Consider the following 19,537-nt stretch of genomic DNA (forward strand, 5'->3'; position numbering starts at 1 on the left):
AAAAAAATTTTTCAAACCAATCGATTGACCAAAAATTTTTTTTCAACCAACTGACCAGAAAAAAATGTTTCAACCAACCGACAAACATTTTTTTAGACCAACCGACCAAAACAAATTTTCTTTGATCGACCGAACAAAACTTTTTTTGACCAACCAAAGAAACATTTTTTAACCAAAAGAAACAAAGAATTTTTTTTCGAACAACCAAATGAAAAAATGTTTTTTCAACCAACCGGACAAAAAAATTTTTGTAAGTAATTTGGATGGTCAAAAAAATTTGATTTGGATTGGTTTGTCAAAAAAAATTTTTTAGACCAACAGACAAAAAAATTGTTTTAGAGTGACCGAAAAAAAATTTTTTTGACCAGCTGACCAAAAAGTTTTTTTTGACAGACCAAAAAAAAACAACAACCAATTGACTGACCATCTGATGAAAAAAAAAACTTTTAGACCGACCAAAGAAACATTTTTTAACCAAAAGAAACGAAGAATTTTTTTTTCGAACAACCAAATGAAAAAATGTTTTTTCAACCAACCGAAAAAATTTTTTTAGACCCACTGACTGACCAACCAAAAAAAATTCTTTTAAGGCTTACCGGACAAAAGCTATTTTTCAACTGTCCGACCGGAAAAAAATTTTTTTGACTAACTGAACAAAATTTTTTTTTTAACTGACCAACCAAAAACTAATTTTTAGACCAACCAAACAAAAAAAACATTTTTCAAAATTTTCTGGTTGGTCAGTAGAAATTTTTTTTTGCAGTCAGTGAGCCTAAAAAAACTTTTTTCAGCCAGTCTGTCGGTCTAAAGATTTTTATTCATTCAGTTGGTCTGAAAAAAAACATTTTTTATAGTTTGTCGTTTGGTTGGTCAAAAAAATGTGTCTTGGATTGGTTAGTCGAAAAAATTTTTTTAGACCAACAGACAAAAAAATTGTTTTAGAGTGACCAAAAAAAGTTTTTTTGGCAGACCAAAAAAACCCCAAAACAACCAATTGACTGACCATCTGACGAAAAAAAAATTCTTTAGACCGACTGGCTGAGCAGTTTAATGACTGTCCAACAAAAGATAATATTGACTGAAAAAGAAAAATTTTTTTGGACTGAACAATTGACAAAAAAATTTTTTTTAGATCGACCAACCGCCCAAAACCACATTTTTTTGGACTGACCAAATGAATTAAAAAAATTTTGACTGACTGAACAAATTTTTTTTCTTCAACTAACCAACCAATCAAGCAAAGAAAAATTGTGATGACCAACTGAACGAAAAAAATATTTTCAACCAACCGATTGAAAAAAAAAATTTTGTTCGGTTGGTTGAGAAAAATTTTCTCCGTTCGGTAAGTCAAAAAAATTTTCTTTGGTTGGTTGAAAAAAAATTTGTTCAGTCAGTCAAAACACATTTTTTCGGGTCGGTCAGTTGAAAAAAAGTTTTCGTTCAATTAGTCTTAAAATAATTTTTTCGGTCGGTCAGCCTAAAAAATATTTTTCGGTCGGTCTGTCAGTCTAAAAAAAAATTTCTTTTGTTTGTCAAAAAAAATTTTTTTCCAGTTTTTTCAGCCAGTCGGTTGGTCTAACAAATTTTTTTTCAATTCGTTGGTCTAAATAAACTTTTTTTCTCAGTCGGTCAGTTGAAAAAAAAAATTTTTCATCAGGTTGGTTGAAAAAAGAAATTCTGTTCGGACGGTCAAGGAAAATTTTTTTGGTCGGTTGGTCAAAAAAAAAAATGTTTTCGCGTGGTTGGTTGAAAAAAAAATTTTTGTTCGGTTGGTCCAAAAAAATTTTTGTCAGTTGATTGAAAAAACATTTTTTTGTTCGTTCAGTTGAAAAAAAATTTCTTTGTTCGGTCGGTTGGTCTAAAAATTTGTTTCAGTCAAGTCGGTCGAAAAAAAATGTATTCAGTTGGTTTACAAAAAAAAATTCTGTTTGGTCGGACTAAGAAAATTTTTTTGGTTGGTTGGTCTAAAATTTTTCTTTTGTTAGTTGGTTGAAAAAAGTTTTTCGTTCGGTTGGTATGAAAAAATTTTTTTGGTCGGTTGGTCTAAAAAATTGTTGTTCGGTTGGTTAAAAATATTTTTTTGACGGTCGGTCGAAAAAAAATTTTCTGTTCTGTTGGTCAAAGAAAATTTTATTTGGTCAGTCAGTCAGTTTAAAAAAATTTTTTTGGTCGGTCGGTCAAAGGTTGAACAAAAGATTTTTCGTTTGGTTTGATTGAAAAATATTTTTTCCGTTCGGTCGTTAACAAAAAATTTTTTGGTAAGTCGGTCGAAAAAATAATCTTTTGTTCGGTAAGCCTTAAAAAAATTTCTTCAGTTGGTCAGTCGAAAATCTTTTTTTACGATCAGTCAGCCTAAAAATGTTTTTTTTTCCGACCAGTTGGTTTGTCTAAAAAAATTTTTTCAGTTGGTCGGTCTAAACAAATTATTTTTTGGTCGGTTGGTCTAAAACTATTTTTTTGTCGGTGGGTCAGTAGGTCGAAAAAAAATTTCATTCGGTCTAAAAATTTTTTTTTAGACTGGTTGGTTGACCTGTCTAAAATAATTTTTTCAATTTTTCCATTGTGAGTCTAAAAATTTTTTTTTTTCGGTGGGTTTTTTGGTCAACTGGTCGGTCAGTCAACTTAATTTTTTTTATGTGAAGATCTTCGAAAGGGTTATTTGATTACTATTTATTTCATAATTACTGTTCCTTATGCTTCTTTTATTGTTATCAGAATGTCTGCAAACATTTTTTTTTTTAAAGTTTCAAACCTGTAGTTCCGATAAACTTTACGGTTTCATTTCCGGTTTAATAAAATGTCTTTTCCTGTCGTCACGTTCGTGGATTTGATGTCCAGCATTTCCTCTTTGACGCTCAAGTTGTCCGTGACGTCAGTAGTTTTCTCCACAGCCACAGTCCGTGAGTCGGTTCTGTTCCCAGAATGCTTTGCGCCATTGCTCACAACTCGTTTAGACAGAAACAGACGCTCTCCTTGAATGTTCGCAGGTTGCCTCTCCTCCGGCGGCTGGTACCGCAGTATGGGGTGTCATTTGTGGGATCAGCGCTTCATACCGCGGTACGGACCGGAACTATATGTATTTAAATATAATTGTTTTTATTCTTACTGTACAGTAACGGGATGTGATCTAACGTTTATTATTGATTTTTAGAGTCCAGTGTTTCTAATGGAGACATTAAATCTGGTGAAATGACGTAAAACCGATCGTTTTTTCCGTGTTTTTTTTTTAAACGACACACGAAATGAAATACACCCGTTTTTTATTTCACTATTTTTACCTGTTTGAATGCCAGGTCGTCTCCGTAGGAGGGAAACGATGTGGAACAAATGTTTTCAGGTTCGGTTTCTACCCGGAAGCCTTAACGGATGCTAACGCTGAACTTCCGAGTTGACCGAGAATCTTAATGAAATAAAACAAAGTAATCAAAACAAAGAGGCGTGTCTGACTGTTGACCCGGAAGTGACATCATCACATCACTGACGTCAGTGTGGTGGAACACCTCCGTGGATTAGAGCCGTTTAGCCTCCATCACCCCAGGAGAAACTTCATTCAGAAGTTGGGATGTGAAAATTATTTAAAATAAAATATTTTATTATGTCGTTTTACTGTGAATTGAACTTCAGTATTTATAGTAATGACATTAAATGTAATTAAAATGTAATAAAATGTAATAACATGTAATAACATCTCAGAACCAGTCGTGGTTCTGAGTTCAGATCGTCTGTTGGTTCGGTTACCGCTCAAACCCTCCATGAATCCGTTCTAAACTCACATTTGAATTAACTCAAAACATTTCTACAAATAAAGTTTCATCCTAAACATTCCGACTCCTGACTCTTGAATTGGCTCCGCCTCATTAATGCTGAACAGGAAGTGGTTCTGATCTGAAGGTAAAAACAAACAAACATTTGTTGTTTTTGGTTTTTTTTATTAAACTCTGATCGTCGACAGACTGAAGCCTCGGCGTCGGTTCTGATCCGACTCCTCAGGCCGTCTCCTCCTTGGTGACCCGGTCCTTCTTGAGGGGTCCCTGTGGAGCAGACAGACAGATTAGCCACACGCTAACTGGCAAAGCCGGTCGTTAGCCTCACGCTAACGCTACTCGTGTTCCCAGAGAGTGAACAGGGGGCGAGCGCAAAGGGTCGCCGCCCCCCTGCCTCACTGGGGCTCACTGTGGCACTGGAATGGAACCCGGGTTCACACAGGGGGAGCAAACCGGATTACGAACAGTGCGTGGGGTTCACGCGGCGTGGAGGGAGCCTCACCATGAACGCCTTCTTCTCCTCCACCGTCTGGAAGCGGCCGTGGCCGAACTTGGATGTGGTGTCGATGAACTTCAGGTCGATCTTCTCCAGGGCGCGCCGGCTGGTCTGGACCAGCAGGGACTGGGGGAGGAACCGGAGCAGAGAGACCGTTAAAGACGTGAGGTTATCGGCGGTGGGCGGAGCTAGATGTACGACCGGGCGTTACTCACTTTGCGCAGCGTCAGCACCCTCTTCTTGGTTCCCACCACGCAGCCCTTCACCATGACGAAGTCGTTGGTCACCTCGCCGTAGTGGACGAACCCGCCCTGAGGAGCGAGGAGGGGGCGAGTTCAGCTCCAGAACGGCTAGTGGCTAACACCTAGCGGCTAACGTTAGTGGTCAGATGCTCACCAGGGGGTTGATGCTCTTGTTGGACAAGTCGTAGTCGGTGGAGGCGTTGTTCTTCACCAGCTTGCCCCCCTTGGTGTGGTAGCCCTGTCCGATCTTGTAGATCTTCTTGTTGATCTCAGTGCGGTGGTGGTAGCCCTTCTGGCCGGCGCGGGCCACAGAGAACGCCACGCGGGCCGGGTGCCAGGCGCCGATGCACGCCACCTTACGCAGACCGCGATGGGTCTTACGTGGAAGCTTCTTGGTGTGCCAACGGCTGGTGACACCTGTGGGGGGGGAGAAGCGTGGTTAGGAGGTGCGCCAGCAGATCGGACCTCCTCCAGGCGGCGCCGGTTGGGTCCTCACCTTTGTAGCCGTGACCCTTGGTGACCCCGATGACGTCGATCATCTCGTCCTGCGTGAACACGGCGTCGATGGCCACCGCCTGCTCCAGCTTCTCGCGGGCCCAATCCACCTTATCGGAGATGCTGCCGCCGTTCAGCTGCACCTCCATCAGGTGAGACTTCTTCTGCTTCAGCGGCAGGAGGCGCATCTGCAGGAAACGGGAAGAGACGGCGCTGATTAGCCAACGTGCCGCCCCGCTAGCGACGACCCGACGGGGAAACGCCGTCGTCTCAGAAGGAAGGCAGCGTGGACGGTGTCCTCATGCCGGATCGGACGCCACGTCTGACGCGAGATCCGTGTTCTCATCACAGACGGGGCAGCTCGGCGCCACTGCCCGGTCGTCGCGCTTACCTGCGTGTGGGCGATGATGCGGATGACCTGGCAGTACTTCTTCATGGCGGCGAAGTCCTTCTCCAGCTGCTTCTTGCCCTCCTCGTCCTGCCACTTCTTGCAGTACTTGGTGAAGGCCTTCTTCTTGGACTTGTACCTGAGTGGGCGACGGGACAGGAGACGTGGGTCGGCGCCGGTTCCTCATGGCCACACCAGGTGGGGGGGCGGGCCAGCGGAGGAACACGACGCTTAGCCGCTCGCCCTCCCTTCGGGGGCTGCGTCGGCTAATCGGGGATTTCGGCTCGTGGTTCGGTTTCTAAGCAGAACTTTCCACCGACCAGAGGAGCCCGGAGCTCATCAGGGCACGCGGCGCCTGAGCGGAGCTGCCAGAGAGGCCACCGTACCGTTAGACCCCGCCCGTCGATGACGGGCCCAGGCTAACGTCTGCGTCACCAGTGCTGATGGATCTGCGCGGCGGCGGCTCACCAGTTCTTGTAGAAGCGGCGTTTGCACTCGTCACTGACGTGCTCAGCGAAAATGGTCTTGAAGGATCGCAGCCCGCGGGGGGTGCTGACGTAGCCCACCACCCCCACCACGATCATGGGAGGGGTCTCCACGATGGTGACGGCCTCCACCACCTCCTTCTTGTTCACCTCTGCAGGTAAAAAAAACAAGATTAGAACCCAAAAACATCAAGTTATCGTTAGCGGGTTAGCTTCAGGCTGCGCTCAGTACTCGACATTCAGCAAGGGGCCGAAGCCCCTTTATGTCCGCCCGTCGAGGGGATCATCACAGGCAGACCCCCCCACCCCACCCCGACCCCCCAGGGGGACCACCTCACTCACTTGAACCGGGTCGGTCCACCTCCCGGACGATGTGCGTCATGCCGGCTTTGTAGCCCAGGAAGGCGGTGAGGTGCACCGGCTTGCTGGGGTCGTCCTTCGGGAAGCTCTTCGCCTTTCCGCGGTGCCGGCGGCTCCTCTTGCGGGGCAGGAAGCCCAGAGATCCGTGGCGCGGGGCCGAAAACTTTCGGTGGGACTGCGGAGGTCAAGAGAAGTTATTCGTCTGTGCTAAGCTAAGCTAATCATGACGTGTTAGCTTACTTTCACCCTGTTAGCTTAGTTATAGCTAGCTACCCCGGCCGGGGCAGCAAGAAAGACGCCGGTTTAACTTTAAATAATAATTAGTTAAACCAGTTTACTTCTTTCTTAAACTCCTTCCATCTACATTATTTCCGTAAACTGACCACCGGTTTTCCTCCCCTGCCATGTTGGACCGCAGCTAGCGGTGTGGCTCTACGGCTAACATACCATTTAAAGTCGAATCCAATCAAAATGATGCGAAAGACGGTTTTACTCTTTGATAAAACCTTCTTTTAACGTTAATAAAACGTCTAAAATCTATAAAAACGAACGGATGCCGCAGATTAAACACGGATTCTCAGCCCCGAGTCCCAGAGACACAGAGGAGACGCTCACCATGTTGAGTCCGGTCCGATTGAGAGAGACCGGTGGGCGGGCAGAACGCGATTATATAGTCGGTCAAATCTCGCGAGATTTGGTGGTCAGGGTGTTACGTGTCCCGGCCACTAGATGTCGCTGTTTGACGTAAATTAAACATGTATAATAAAAAACACATGACGACCTTTCAGTCACTTTTTTGAACACTGTACTACAGTATACTGTAAATTATATATATGTGTGTAGATATATTATATATTTTATAAACACACTCCCCTCCTCAGCGATAATAAACGTTTTTTTAATGATTTATTTATATTGATAAACTGAATAAGGCATCAACATTTCATTGAGCAAAATAAAACCCTCAGAACTTTAAACCCACTTTATTATAATGCCTTAACATTTTGTTTTATGACACAGTGATAAACAAAGATCATTTCTATTGAAGGCAGACATTTATATCTGTTTGGCATCGTCACGACAACTTTACTTGAAGTCCTTGCCTGCAGTGGTTTTCATATAAACATTCCTCCCAGTGTTGATAAATTCTAATAAATCAGTAGCACAAAATGGTAAGTTTCATGCAGCAGTGGAATAAAGTCTTTCTGAAGTGCTTTAAATCTCTTAACCACGTGTTTCACATGTTGTCATTCCGACAAGGACAAATAAAAAGGCGTGCAATCGGCAAACAAAATGTCCTCTGTGATTTGTGTCACAGCTTTTGTCTTGCAGGTTTCACAGGGAGGATCAGCTCCTCTGGGTTCAGGTCCAACTACAGCAACCCCCCCCCACCCCCCCACCCGCCCACACGTAGCAGCCGGTTACAGGAAATATACAGGAATGAGAACATTTTGGTTTCTGAATAAACTACTGTTGTAGTTCAAGTCCCACAGATCAATCCCAACGTTCCCGAAGGTTCTATCCAGGTCAGCGTGATTTGGAGCGAGCGTTAAAAACATCCTCGTGGCTCCCTCCGGGCCGCGATCCAGACTCCTCCTCCCACTTCCATCGCGTCAGGAATGAAGTTGTGAAAGAAGTCTTATCACGATTTATGTCATAAGTGGAGAAATGAACCAATAATCTTTTGTTCCTCCAAACCAAACCCAGGTTACGGTTGTGCGAGTCTGGACTGACGATGCACGTGCGGGCGACGCCCTTAACCTCCTGGGAAACGCCCCGAGACACCCGATCGGGTTCAGTCCAGGTTCCTCTCCCTGAAGAAGGCCTTTCCGAACTCGTAGGTGCTGATCATGATGGCGCAGGCCGGAGCCACCTTGATCACTCTCGGCATGAAACCTGGAGGAAACACCAGAGGGCGGGGCTTAGGTGAGCTAAGGTGGGCGTGTCCTAAAAGCTCCAAAACCCAACTGAACAATTACCAGCGAAAAGGCCGCGGTAGCCGAGCTCCGCCCAGATGTTCCTCATGATCTGCCAGGTGGACGAGGTCGTCTTCATGGAGGCTGGGAGGAGAGACGATGCTGATGAAGATGATGCTACACATGTTACACTACCTGTCTGTGTCGCCACGGTAACGGCACCAACCTCCCAGCGCGTCCATCTCTCCCAGCTGGATCTGTCTCCTCGTCTTCACCACGTCGAACGGCAGCGTGAGGATGGCGGCCGTCTGGCGGAAGCAGAAGACGAGCGACGACGTCAAAACAAGTTTTAACGTCGGGTAACAAATACATTTAAGGACCTTTCAAAGACTTTCCAGGTCAAGTTCCCTTAAATTCAATAACCCAAAACGGCACAACTTCAAACTTGGACGAGTCGGTCGAAATCGTTCAGATTCGACGCGACTCGCACTTCTTAAAGCTGCGTGAGAAGCTAATCAACAACAACACAAACAACCAATCAGAGCGCTTTAAATTCTGATGCGGTTCGGAATCAGGAAGAGGAAACGCGTCGACTCACGGCTCCGGAGACGGCCCCCGCCGTGAAGCTGATGGTGAAGTTGGCCTGAGACAGTCGGTATTTCTCACACAGGCGGGACTTTATTGTCTCATAGCTGAACCAATAGAACGCTGGAACACAAACCGACAGCAACGGGTTGGTTAGTACAACTTATCCGCCGCCGTCGCCACCTGCTGCTGTTTGTTTGTCAACAAGGATTAAAACACAAACTAGAATATTGGCTTTTTCAGAACAATCTGCCGCATTAACCAGATCTTCATCACTTGTTTCAGATGAAGGATGTGATGATGGGATCGGGGGCGTGGCCTAATTGTAACCCCACCCTTACTGATCCTGATTTATTAGTTATTTTTCTCTGAGGGGGTTGAAACTAAAATCCTGTCAGGGATGTTTTTAAACGTTCACCTCACGGGCTGGTTTGACAAACGTAAGAAGAGCTCTCATTGGTTCTCACCAGAGAAGGGGACGTCTCTCAGGATGGTGGGGCCCCACCCCCGCCACAGGGACAGCAGACCGTCCTGGTTGACGGCGGAACGGATGCACCCCCACAGCTCGCTGTAAGGCAGCCGGCGCGACTGCATCTTGGTCCTGATGAGCTCCAGGGGGCTGATGACCGTCACGGCGCCCACTGCAACACACACACACACACACACGGCATCAGTAACACCACGACCTCCGGTACACGTCCCCCTGGGGCTCTGACAGACTCACATCGGGCCACAGCTCCGGCTACCAGGGGGCTGAAGCTGCTCTGGGGCCCCAATCGGCCCCTCAGGAAGGCCTGGAGCTGGTCGTAGGTGGTGAAGTAGATGACGGTGGAGGGGACTGCCATGACCCTGAACGCAACACACACACAGCGACACATCAAACCCCTCCTCATTGGACCCACGGCTGATCCTCCGGACTAGACATCAAACATCAGAATCTCGTCCCGTAACGCGGTCGGATACTCACAGCGTCGGCGGCAGGCCGCTCCACAGGGACCTGATCCCTTCGTATCGGATAATCTTCACAAACGCGTCCTAAAAAAACAGAAGAGTCACAACTATTGGACGAGGTGGCGCCGCTGTGGGGTCGTGACCCGCGCTGACCCGGTGCTCCGACTCACCAGCGTTCCGCTGAACTGCGTCCGCGTTTTGTACCAACTGGTGCAACTGTTCCCGTTCTGACACACGTAGACGTGATCCATCAGCCCGTTACAGTACAGGAAACACTTCCCTGTGGGGGGAGGGGGGCATGATGATGATGATGATGAACACACACTAGGACACACACACACTTAAATACACACAGGCACAGCCGACAGGAAGTTGGTGAATCTAATTCTGCTTCGGTTTTCTTTGAACGCGCTGAACCGCGGCTGTGAACCGTCTATCATGTTTTTGTAACGTGACTCGGCGTGAACAAACACACCGAGTCAGAGTCGAGGTCAGAGTCACAGCTGACCCTGTGGTTAGGGTTTACTGGAGGTCATGTGACAAAGTTCTTCAAATGGAGAAACGATCAGAGAAGCGAAGAGGACAGGGGGAGGAAACACGAGGTGTTGGAGCAGGAAACGTGCACGGAGGTCAGAGAGAAACACTCAAGGTTAAACAAACCAGCGGTGGCGCTAAACGCTAACGCTAGCATGCGTTCGCTCAAACGGAGCTCCCGTCGTACGGACGCGTTCTATCGCTATTCGACGGCAGAACCATTCATCCCATGCAGCAACAGCGGGTCGGGTCGCATACTCACACTTTGAACGGCGGATGACGCCCCCCCACGGCGTGGACTCATAGCCTAATGCTAAGGAAGGAAGCAAATAGCGGGAAAGATTGAGAAAGGGGGAAGAAAACAGGACAGCGTTAAAAAGACTCCGAAGACGGGTTTTAGTGAGGTTAGAGGAGCAGCGGGAGACAAAGGACGTACGATCCAGAACCACAGAAGAAGAGATGCTGGTCCTACCGTGGTGGAAGGGGGCCTGTTGGGACTGCAGCCGGATCTTCACCACATCCAGCGGAGTGACTGCAGGAGAAACAGACTCAACGTGACTCGTTCTGCTGGTTTCTGAGTTAACTACCTGTTAGCTCACAGTTCTCACCAAACAGAGACGTAACCAGCGCTCCGGTGCTGGAGGCCATCATCTGCTGCACCGGAGAGATCGAGGATCTGGAGCGCTTCCCCATCCTGCCCTCCTGGCAGAACCACAGACAAACGACAAGTAAAACATTGGTTTACCGTTAATTTAACGGCTCAGATCGAAACCCCGTCCTGACTTCCATGTTTTCGTCCTCACCCGACACGCCTGCAACTAACTTAGTTATTCTAGTCTTCTGGCTGAAGCGTGTTGTAACAGGGTGAGAGCAGAGGGGAGGGCTGACACTTATCTCTGGTGTCCATAACCCCCCCCCCCCCCCCATCCCCTCCAGCCCTAGAGGCCCAACCCGAGATGAGATACACGTCCTGAAACCCCAACTGAAGCTAAAAAAAAAAGTTGCTTTTTCACAAATCAACACATTTAGAGGCAAAATCTTTAACCGGAAGTCTCCCCCAGGAGGATGAAGGCGGTGGTGATGGGTATTGGGGGTTTTTTTTTAGCCTTTTTTTTCCCAGGCTGCTGGTGGGCCGTGAAGCTAACACGTCCCGTCGTGATGTTTGGTGTCACCTTCACGTTCATCACACGACATGAAGTGGTCGTGAACGCACCTTCACGTGTTTACATTAGCTAAACGTGTCCCCGAACTCCAGCTAGCCTGACAGCACGTTGTGAGCTGGCGCACCGTGTACCAGCAGCTCAAGTCAGCTGATTAAAAAGCACAAAACAAACAAACATATAATACGTATTTAACTAAAAGATGAAAGGTTGAAACGTCTGTAATTCATTAAACAGCGGGGCTCCGTCCCGGCGCTGGAATAAAGTTCATCTGGCGGCTGCCTAGCTAGTTACAGTAGCTAGCTAGCTAGCTAGCGCCTCGGGGCTCTCCGTCCGTGAAGCGAGCGGCTCCTCACCTCTTCCCGGAGCCGACAGGGTCTTCAAGCGGCTTCATTCATTCCAGGTGAGCTCCGGTGATGTGTGTCGGTGCTCGGTGTGTGATCGCGGCCCTGCGCCGCGGGGCTGAGGGTTATCGCGTCCGGGCGCTAATCTGTCCGCCACACTGACTCTGCGGAGGAGGAGGAGGCGGAGAGAGCGACAGGGAAATGACGTCACTGCGCGGTCCCGCCTCACCTGCGCTGCTTGCGCTATGCCGCCCCCTGGTGGTAGCTCCGCTGTAGCGCTGTTCAGAACTAGGTTGTTTTGTTGCTCTGCAGATAATTTATAACCCATATTATGTCAAATTCCTTGTTTTACAATGAGGAACCGCCGCCCCAGCAGCTACACCTGATCTAAAGAAACACGTTCTTCAAGTTGAACATATTCTTCAGAAAACACATGAAAACCGTGAAACTGTGAAAACGCCTTATGTCATGTCTCTCTGCACGCAAATCATCATTGGGAAATGGGAAAAACTCTGGAAATTGTGAAAAAGCTTTTATACCACATTCTGGGGCATCATTACAACGCTAACATCAGGCTTTTTCAGTGTATTCGAATTTTTATGTGGGTTTATCTTCATCTGAAGAAGAAATACGCTTGTAAGCATAAAAACGAGCACTTCAAAAATAAAAGAGCTGTATTGTAAGAAAATAACTTTATATTAAAATTACTATTAAATATGGAAAAGTCACGTGTAAAAGCAGAATCTACTTATTTAATCCATTAAAGTAGTTTTATTTGTGTATATTTTTTAAATACTGCTTTTATTCTGAAGTCAAACTTCCGGTACTTCCTGTGATCTTTACGGTCATCCGGAAATTTTAGTTGCCTTAAAAAAAAAAAAAAATGTGAATTTCCTCCCGGTGATAAAACGTCACATAATGAACAGAAAATAAATTGAAGCCCCAATGACGCCTTATATCAATAACGACTCGATATAAATCGATCAGACGTGGTGAATTTGGTACCATCTACGTCTATTAAAAAAAACTATTTTCAAGGAGTCGGAGCTTCACTTCATAAATGTCCGATGTTCATGAACGCCTCACGTGACGTCATCTCTTTGACGTATGACTCATTCTTCAACATGGCGGTGCACCTGCCTCCTGGGTGGTGAGGCTCTGTTTACTGCGCAACATTCAATTAAAAAAACCATTAACGGCGAGTTTTTGAGCCGGAGGGAAATAAAAACCGCTTGGAGGAGAATCCACGATGTCCACGGAGGAGCTGTCAGCCTCGGACAGCGAGGCTGTGTTCGCCGGGGCCGGGGAGCGATGGGCACCTGTGGGCGCTGTCGCCAGTCCCGAGGATGAGACCGGGAGCGGGACGGCCGTCCAGCCGAAGCAGAGGCGCTCGTCCTCGGCCACGGAGGAGGAGATGGCCGCTCGGCTGGAGAAGCTGGAGGAGGAGCAGGCGCTGCTGAACTCCTCTCTGCTCGCCCTCACCTCCCACTTCGCTCAGGTCCAGTTCCGACTCAAGCAGATCGTCCACGCCCAGAGCGACGAGAAGGAGCGGATGCTGGCGGAGCTGGAGGAGTTCGCCTTCGGGGGCTGCCCGCATGTGGTGGGCTGCCGGCCGCTGGACGCCCAGCAGCTGGAGAACTCGGTGAGGCTCGACCCACCGAGACGGTTAAATAGTTCTAACCTAATAATAAATGTTATTTAAGTTTTTAAAAATAATCTGTTAATCAGCAAAAAAATAAAAAAATCCTCGATTGTTCTGATTAATCGATTAATCGGCCTTATTTTCGACTAAATGACATCCTGTCTATCATATTTTTCTTGGGGGTGGGGCTTTATTAAAATGTCACGTGGGGTTTTAGAGCTCAAATTCTTTAAATTCATGAATTAATTGAATTGTTCTGATTAATTGATGAATCAGACTTATTTTCCAGACTAAATGACATTTTCTGTTATATCATACATATTTTTTCTATTTTTTAATTAGTTTTTTTTTTGTTTTTTTTAAAACCATTAAATTGTATCATATTTTTATTTTTCTTAAAAAGATTTTTTTAAATTAAAAAATATTTTTTTCTTTATTCTAAGTCATTAAAAAATATTTAATAAAAACATTTTAATTAAATTGTATCACATCTTTCTTTTTAATTAATTTTATTTTTTTTTTAATCTAAAAAGATTAAATATATCATTTTTCTTAAAAGATTTTTTTTCCTTTTAAATAATTTTTTTTCTTCTAATTCATTAAAAAAAATTATTTAAAAAATTATATAATATTTTTATGGAGGGGGAGGGGGTGGCAATATTAAAATGTCACATGGGGTTTTAGAATTTAAATTCATCAATAATTTATAGGTCTCTGAACAAGTAGGTTGTGAGTTCCCATCTGACCCTGGGGCCTTTACTGGAGGGAGTTTGTCCCCAGGTGGACATCAGGTCTAACCCCCCCAGGTCGGACGGGTTTGATCAGTGTTTGCTGACGTGTGACTCGGGCCTGACGGCGTCCCTGAAGCAGGTTGTGGTTTGTTTGACGAAGGCGTGTGTGTACACGTGTGTGCACACGGAGCCTCCTGCTCTGTTCCCGCCTGCACCTGAACCCAAACATGTTCTAAAGCTCCTTTGTGTCGTTTCTCTCCCGCCTCACGCTTTACTTGCAGGGGGATCTGGTGAGTATGATTCCTGGAGTTTATGTCGGTGTCCGTGGTGAAACATCGCCCCACTTCCTGTGGTATGGTGGTCATTTCCTGTCTGTGTTTCCGCCGTCAGACGGAGCGGGAGAAGCGGGAGCGCCTGGAGGCTCAGCGGGAGAAACAGAAGGACCTCATCCTCCAGCTCAAGACGCAGCTGGACGACCTGGAGCGCTTCGCCTACCAGGAGGGCAGCTACGACTCGCTGCCGCAGTCCGTCGTCATGGAGAGGCAGAAGGTGGGCGACCGCCGGAGCGGGGCGTCCGCGCGCGCGTGTGTGTGTGTGCGCGTGTCGACATGAAACATGGGTGTCTCGTACTGTTTCAGGTCATCATCGACGAGCTGATCAAGAAGCTGGACGTGAACCTGAACGAGGACATCGGGAAGCTGACGCCGGAGGAGCTGAGGCAGCGCGTGGACGCCGCCATCGCTCAGATCGTCAACCCCGCCCGCGTCAAGGAGCAGCTGGTGGAGCAGCTCAAGACCCAGATCCGAGACCTGGAGATGTTCATCAACTTCATCCAGGGTACGCCGAACGCCTGCAGCGCCCCCTTCAGGTCGGAGGAACGCTTCTGTTTCAGTAACTTTTTGCGTCTCCTCCTTCCAGACGAGGTGGGGAACCCCCTCCTGTCGGACGCGGCGCACAGCCAGCAGCCGCCGGCGTCTCGGACCGGAACCAGACCTCCATCAGGGAAGAAGAGAGGTCAGACTCAGACAGGAAGCTCCACCTCCAGCCCAGACGTCTGTGTTTGTCTTGTGGGAACTTTGGTTGACCTCAGAGCTCATGACAATTAGCGACGACACGCTAACAGTCTGGTGTCGGTTTCCACGGCAATTTCTTGTTCGTTCAGTCAGTCTTTCTGGTTTTCGTGGTCAGGGTGTTCGGTAATCCCTCGCTTGTTGGCGCTTCAAGACGCATTAACCGCGAGTAACGAGGAATAACTGTATTATATTTTATAAAGGGGGTGTAAAGGAGGCGTAGTCCAGTTGGTCTAACTATGCCCCCCCCCTCTCTGCAGTGGACCCTGAACAGGCCCAGCAGATGCGCGACACGGGGCTCCAGCTGATCCAGAAGGCCCTCGCCGTGCTGCAGATCTTCGCCGTCAGCCAGTTTGGCTGCGCCCCGGGACGCGTCCCACCCAGCATGTGGCCCCAGGACTCTGCGGGGCCGGACTACGGGCCCCTGCTGCAGCGCCTGGAGGCGGCGGTGGACAGGGTAAGGGTCCTTGGCTCCTGCCGGCAGCCGTCCTTGGAGCACGTGGTGAACTACACCAGCAACGCGGCGCTGGGGCCCCGAGACGAGCTGACCGCCGCCGTGAGGAAGGAGCTGGCGCCCGCGCTCAAGGACCTGTTGGCTCACGGCCTCTTCGCCCCCTCCCAGACCATGAGCCTGGTGCTGGCCCCCATCTCCTGCCTGCTGCCGTACCGCCCCGCCCCTCAGACCATGCACCCCTGGGAACTCTTCGTCCAGTTCTACCACTCCAAGAACGGGAAGGCGTTCGTGGAGTCGCCGGCGCGGCAGCTCTCGCAGTCCTTCAGCCTCCCAGTAGGGGGCGGGCCGGTGACCGTCACCCCCAAACAGTCGCTGCTGTGGGCCGTCCACACCGTCCTGAAGGAGCACGGGCGCTACAAGCGGGGGCCAGACACCGAGCTGAAGGCGCTGGTGAGCATGGCTCTGAACGAGCAGCGCCTGGTGTCCTGGCTCAACCTGCTGTGTAAGTCCAGCTCGCTGATACACCCCCACTACCACAGCTGGAGCTACATGGCCCAGACCGGCTTCGAGGGCGCCATGCGCATCCTGGGACGCATCAGCCACCTCAAGTTCAACCTGCCGGTGGACCTGGCCGTACGGCAGCTGAAGAACATCAAGGACGCTTTCTGATCCGATCGGATTTAAGCCTCACTTCGGATCCAAACTTGCATGACTTTGTGCTCGAAGGTTATTTGAGCCGCCGCCTGAAGCTCAGTGTCCATGTTGTTGTCAGACTGGGATTACCTCACCGTTAGCGAAGCCTTCCTGACTTTTCCAACCTGTGTTCAGTCTCCAGCAGCAGCTGCCCTCCATACACTGCAGCGCGCTAATCTATGCAGCCAACAGAATGCTAACGGTAATGGACGTCGTGTGTGATTCATGTGTATCTAAACAAACACGTGTAGAAACACACGGCGGCCCGGAGCCCGGCGGCGTCGCTGCGTTCTTCTGTTTTAAAACCTCTGAGGCTGTTTTCTCACGTCTTCGTTCCAGTCAGACCTTTTTAGAAACCGCTGCTCCTGTTCCAGCTCCAGCTAGCGTTAAATGATCGTATCGTGTGATCAGGCTTGAGTTAACCCTAACCTGACTACAGATTGAAAAGTGTTTCATTTTTATTCGTCTTTATCTTCCTTTGAAACTGAATGTACAAACCGTAGATGCTCTTAAAACGGGTTCCTGCATCCATTTCTGTGTCAAACTGATGAAGAAGTCTCTTCATTCATTCCCTGCAGTAGAAACCTGACGACTCACTGTGTGATCTGTTATATTTTTGTATTTAGAAGACATGTTGTATTCCTATTCCCCCCATATTTATGGTGTTTTGTTCTGCTGTTTTGTTCTTATTTATGTAAGACTACATTTATTTATTGGATTGCATGTTTTAGCTCGACTCATACGGTGGAACATATCAGAAAACTAAAGTAGCTGCCGTACTTTTTAAATGATATTAGTTACTGTATTTTATCTCTATTTCATTGCATTAATCAATAATGATGTATTGTGAAATGTGAATTGTAATTATTTGTTTTTAATTATACAGAATGAATCAACTGCTGTGCTGATTATGAGATTTAAAAGAAATATTGTGTGAGCAGACACAAAAAAAAGTGTTTATTTTTACTAATGTCGCATTTGTTGAATAAAATATAAATGGAAAAAAAATGTATGGATCATTTAAGTGTCTGAAAGCCAATTAATGCAAAATAAGTAATAAAATATATAATAAAATAAATATATATCCGGAATAAACACAAAATATAACGTCTGACATGAAAAGTTACATACATAATAATACATTTTATTTTTTATAATCTTACAATAGTTTAGCACGAACCGATCTGCGTTCCACTTTTCTATTTACAAAAAACGGGGATAACACTTCCGGATAATTCTATCCGGAAGTGACGTCAAAGTGGGGGGTCAAAGTTGAGAAAAACCTTCTCGGCTTCCTTTCCTGTTAGCGGCGGCCGTAGAGAAGCATCAGTGAGTCCGATTTCCCTTCACCGAATCTCCAACCATCTCCCTGAATCCGACCGACAGAATGATTTCTATCGGCTCACACTGATAAATATAACTCTTTTATCTAAGATGTTTGTGTTATCATGACGAATTTTAATAAGATGGAGGAAGAAAAGCCGCCGTTAATGCGGAGCTTCTCCTCCGTGGGGCTCATTTTCAATATGGCGGCTTCCTTGATGTAAACGCAGAGGCTGCTGCTCGCCTGTCAGCGACCCGTCAGAGCTTATTCTAACATATACAGTTAATCCTCTAAAATGTAAAGGAACCAACAGCAGCCATTAAAGCGAATGTTGTTGAAGCTGAATTACTTTATAACTCTTAAGACGGAGAAAAACGTAACTCACTGGAGGCTAATGCTAACAGAGATGCTAGTCGTGCTTTAGAAAGCTGAAAACCGTGAATAACTTGCATTCATGTCAATTTCAGATTAATTTTAGCCTCGCCACTAGTTGTTTAATTGAATTTATTTGGATGACAGGACGTAAAAATATATTTAAACGTATGTTTGTTTATTTGTTTTGTCAGAAATGGGCAAGTTCATGAAGCCTGGGAAGGTGGTGATGGTCCTGGCTGGACGCTACGCCGGACGTAAAGCTGTGATCGTGAAGGTGAGCGGGAGCGTCTGTCAGGAACTCGTTCCACTCATCGGGTTCTACCTGAGCGTCAATATGACGTTATTTATTCGCAGAACATCGACGATGGAACAGCCGACCGTCCCTACAGCCACGCTCTGGTCGCAGGCATCGACCGCTACCCCCGCAAGGTGACCACCACCATGGGCAAGAAGAAGATCGCCAAGCGGTCCAAGATCAAGGCTTTCGTCAAGGTGTTCAACTACAACCACCTGATGCCCACCAGGTAGGAATCAGTCCGTCTGACGTCAATTTGGAGCTGTGTTTGATGCTTTGAGTAGAAACAGAGAGGTGCTGCTGGTTTGTGGAAGGAAATTTTCTAAAAGTTCCTGCATGTGAAGCTGAGCTGAAGCTGACGACCAGTGGAAGCATCGGTTTGGGATTTTCTGACCTCTACTTTGAGCCTTTCTTGTCACATTATTGGTTTAAAAATGAAGCGTTTCGAAGCTTCTTCCTCCACATTCAGGATCTGCAGGATTTATTATTTTAGCGATGGTTTAAATTTAACAATCAAAACGTACTTAACAAGTTACAACTTTCAGAAATAACATGTCAAGAGTGATCGCTGTGGTACTTCTTACTGCTGGTGGTTAACATATACCTGTTATTTTAGTGTGGTTTGAGTGGATTGTAACACCCTCCTGGAGGATGACATCACAGTACGTTCGAGATACTGAGTCCAATATTTAAGTTAATTGCGTTAAATCTGTTTAGTCGGCTGCACAGAAAAGTAAAAACTGCTGAGACGCGATGTGAGGTTCATGACGGTGGGATAAAGTAACGGTCGTCTGTCGGTCGGCTGCTGAGTCAAACCCTCTGTCGTCTCCTGCAGATACTCTGTGGATATTCCTCTGGACAAAACCGTCGTCAACAAGGACGTCTTCAGGGATCCAGCTCTCAAACGCAAAGCCAGGCGGGAGGCCAAGGTCAAGTTTGAGGAGAGGTGAGTCCCTCCATGTTCCGTTTACGGTCAGGCTTCCCGGTTTGGACCTCCAGGGGATGTCAGGTGGGTTTTGACTCGGTTTTCATGCTGTTGACAATGTTTTTGTCTCTTTTCAGGTACAAGACGGGCAAAAACAAGTGGTTCTTCCAGAAGCTCAGATTCTAACTTCACTCAGTTTCACTAATAAATGTCTAAAAACAGATTTTGACTGTCGGCTTTTTATTTTCTATTTTGGAGGAAAAGTTGTGAATTAAACTTTTCACCCGTTTGGGTTTAAGCCTGGATCT

The 19,537-nt window shown here is 46.9% G+C and overlaps 4 protein-coding genes and 2 non-coding genes across 8 annotated transcripts; 2 read left to right on the plus strand and 4 right to left on the minus strand.

Annotated features, from left to right (window-relative positions):
- Positions 1–3,908: 3,908 nt before the first annotated feature.
- Positions 3,909–6,873, minus strand: rpl3 (ribosomal protein L3). Its single transcript, XM_068337540.1, has 9 exons — positions 6,846–6,873; positions 6,213–6,405; positions 5,854–6,022; positions 5,389–5,524; positions 4,999–5,185; positions 4,657–4,919; positions 4,476–4,571; positions 4,267–4,386; positions 3,909–4,031 (listed from the first exon to the last, which is right to left on the minus strand). Exons 1-9 carry the CDS (start codon positions 6,846–6,848, stop codon positions 3,987–3,989), a joined length of 1,212 nt encoding a protein of 403 aa, XP_068193641.1. The 5' UTR covers positions 6,849–6,873; the 3' UTR covers positions 3,909–3,986.
- LOC137610391 (small nucleolar RNA SNORA54) lies at positions 4,104–4,236 on the minus strand. Its single transcript, XR_011038481.1, has one exon. It is a non-coding gene; the product is annotated as a small nucleolar RNA SNORA54 (small nucleolar RNA).
- LOC137610392 (small nucleolar RNA U83B) lies at positions 5,261–5,354 on the minus strand. The gene has a single exon (XR_011038483.1). It is a non-coding gene; the product is annotated as a small nucleolar RNA U83B (small nucleolar RNA).
- Positions 6,874–7,150: 277 nt separating the features above from the next.
- On the minus strand, positions 7,151–11,888 carry slc25a39 (solute carrier family 25 member 39). 2 transcript variants are annotated; one of them, XM_068336638.1, is made up of 12 exons: positions 11,733–11,888; positions 10,825–10,918; positions 10,689–10,748; positions 10,479–10,529; positions 9,853–9,962; positions 9,699–9,766; positions 9,456–9,580; positions 9,199–9,372; positions 8,745–8,854; positions 8,373–8,454; positions 8,210–8,290; positions 7,151–8,126 (listed from the first exon to the last, which is right to left on the minus strand). In XM_068336638.1, the coding sequence occupies exons 2-12, from the start codon at positions 10,907–10,909 to the stop codon at positions 8,026–8,028; spliced, it is 1,047 nt and encodes a 348-aa protein (XP_068192739.1). In that variant the 5' UTR covers positions 10,910–10,918; positions 11,733–11,888; the 3' UTR covers positions 7,151–8,025. The 2 variants fall into 2 exon arrangements, with proteins under 2 accessions (XP_068192739.1, XP_068192740.1); XM_068336639.1 differs by lacking the exon at positions 10,479–10,529.
- Positions 11,889–12,377: 489 nt separating this feature from the next.
- Positions 12,378–17,305, plus strand: rundc1 (RUN domain containing 1). Of its 2 annotated transcripts, XM_068336636.1 has the most exons (6): positions 12,378–13,362; positions 14,375–14,383; positions 14,484–14,642; positions 14,732–14,930; positions 15,012–15,107; positions 15,424–17,305. In XM_068336636.1, exons 1-6 carry the CDS (start codon positions 12,970–12,972, stop codon positions 16,284–16,286), a joined length of 1,719 nt encoding a protein of 572 aa, XP_068192737.1. In that variant the 5' UTR covers positions 12,378–12,969; the 3' UTR covers positions 16,287–17,305. The 2 variants fall into 2 exon arrangements, with proteins under 2 accessions (XP_068192737.1, XP_068192738.1); XM_068336637.1 differs by lacking the exon at positions 14,375–14,383.
- A 266-nt stretch (positions 17,306–17,571) lies between these two features.
- On the plus strand, positions 17,572–19,452 carry rpl27 (ribosomal protein L27). Its single transcript, XM_068336899.1, has 5 exons — positions 17,572–17,639; positions 18,201–18,283; positions 18,364–18,533; positions 19,140–19,250; positions 19,367–19,452. Exons 2-5 carry the CDS (start codon positions 18,203–18,205, stop codon positions 19,413–19,415), a joined length of 411 nt encoding a protein of 136 aa, XP_068193000.1. The 5' UTR covers positions 17,572–17,639; positions 18,201–18,202; the 3' UTR covers positions 19,416–19,452.
- Positions 19,453–19,537: the final 85 nt, after the last annotated feature.

Source organism: Antennarius striatus, chromosome 16, assembly GCF_040054535.1.
Source record: "Antennarius striatus isolate MH-2024 chromosome 16, ASM4005453v1, whole genome shotgun sequence".
Classification (NCBI taxonomy): domain Eukaryota; kingdom Metazoa; phylum Chordata; class Actinopteri; order Lophiiformes; family Antennariidae; genus Antennarius; species Antennarius striatus.

Excerpts from the sequence above, each read along its gene's own strand:
- rpl27 (XM_068336899.1), top strand. The coding sequence starts at position 18,203 with ATGGGCAAGTTCATGAAGCCTGGGAAGGTGGTGATGGTCCTGGCTGGA. Across the intron at positions 18,284-18,363 it reads GTAAAGCTGTGATCGTGAAG|AACATCGACGATGGAACAGC; the intron begins GTGAGCGGGAGC and ends ATTTATTCGCAG. Across the intron at positions 18,534-19,139 it reads AACCACCTGATGCCCACCAG|ATACTCTGTGGATATTCCTC; the intron begins GTAGGAATCAGT and ends CGTCTCCTGCAG.
- rundc1 (XM_068336636.1), top strand. The coding sequence starts at position 12,970 with ATGTCCACGGAGGAGCTGTCAGCCTCGGACAGCGAGGCTGTGTTCGCC. Across the intron at positions 14,643-14,731 it reads TCGTCATGGAGAGGCAGAAG|GTCATCATCGACGAGCTGAT; the intron begins GTGGGCGACCGC and ends GTACTGTTTCAG. Across the intron at positions 15,108-15,423 it reads TCCATCAGGGAAGAAGAGAG|TGGACCCTGAACAGGCCCAG; the intron begins GTCAGACTCAGA and ends CCCTCTCTGCAG.
- rpl3 (XM_068337540.1), bottom strand. Across the intron at positions 5,525-5,853 it reads CGCCGCTTCTACAAGAACTG|GTACAAGTCCAAGAAGAAGG; the intron begins GTGAGCCGCCGC and ends TCGCCCACTCAG. Across the intron at positions 4,387-4,475 it reads GGGTGCTGACGCTGCGCAAA|TCCCTGCTGGTCCAGACCAG; the intron begins GTGAGTAACGCC and ends TTCCTCCCCCAG.
- slc25a39 (XM_068336638.1), bottom strand. The coding sequence starts at position 10,909 with ATGGGGAAGCGCTCCAGATCCTCGATCTCTCCGGTGCAGCAGATGATG. Across the intron at positions 10,530-10,688 it reads ACAGGCCCCCTTCCACCACG|CATTAGGCTATGAGTCCACG; the intron begins GTAGGACCAGCA and ends TTCCTTCCTTAG. Across the intron at positions 9,373-9,455 it reads AGCCGGAGCTGTGGCCCGAT|TGGGCGCCGTGACGGTCATC; the intron begins GTGAGTCTGTCA and ends TGTGTGTTGCAG.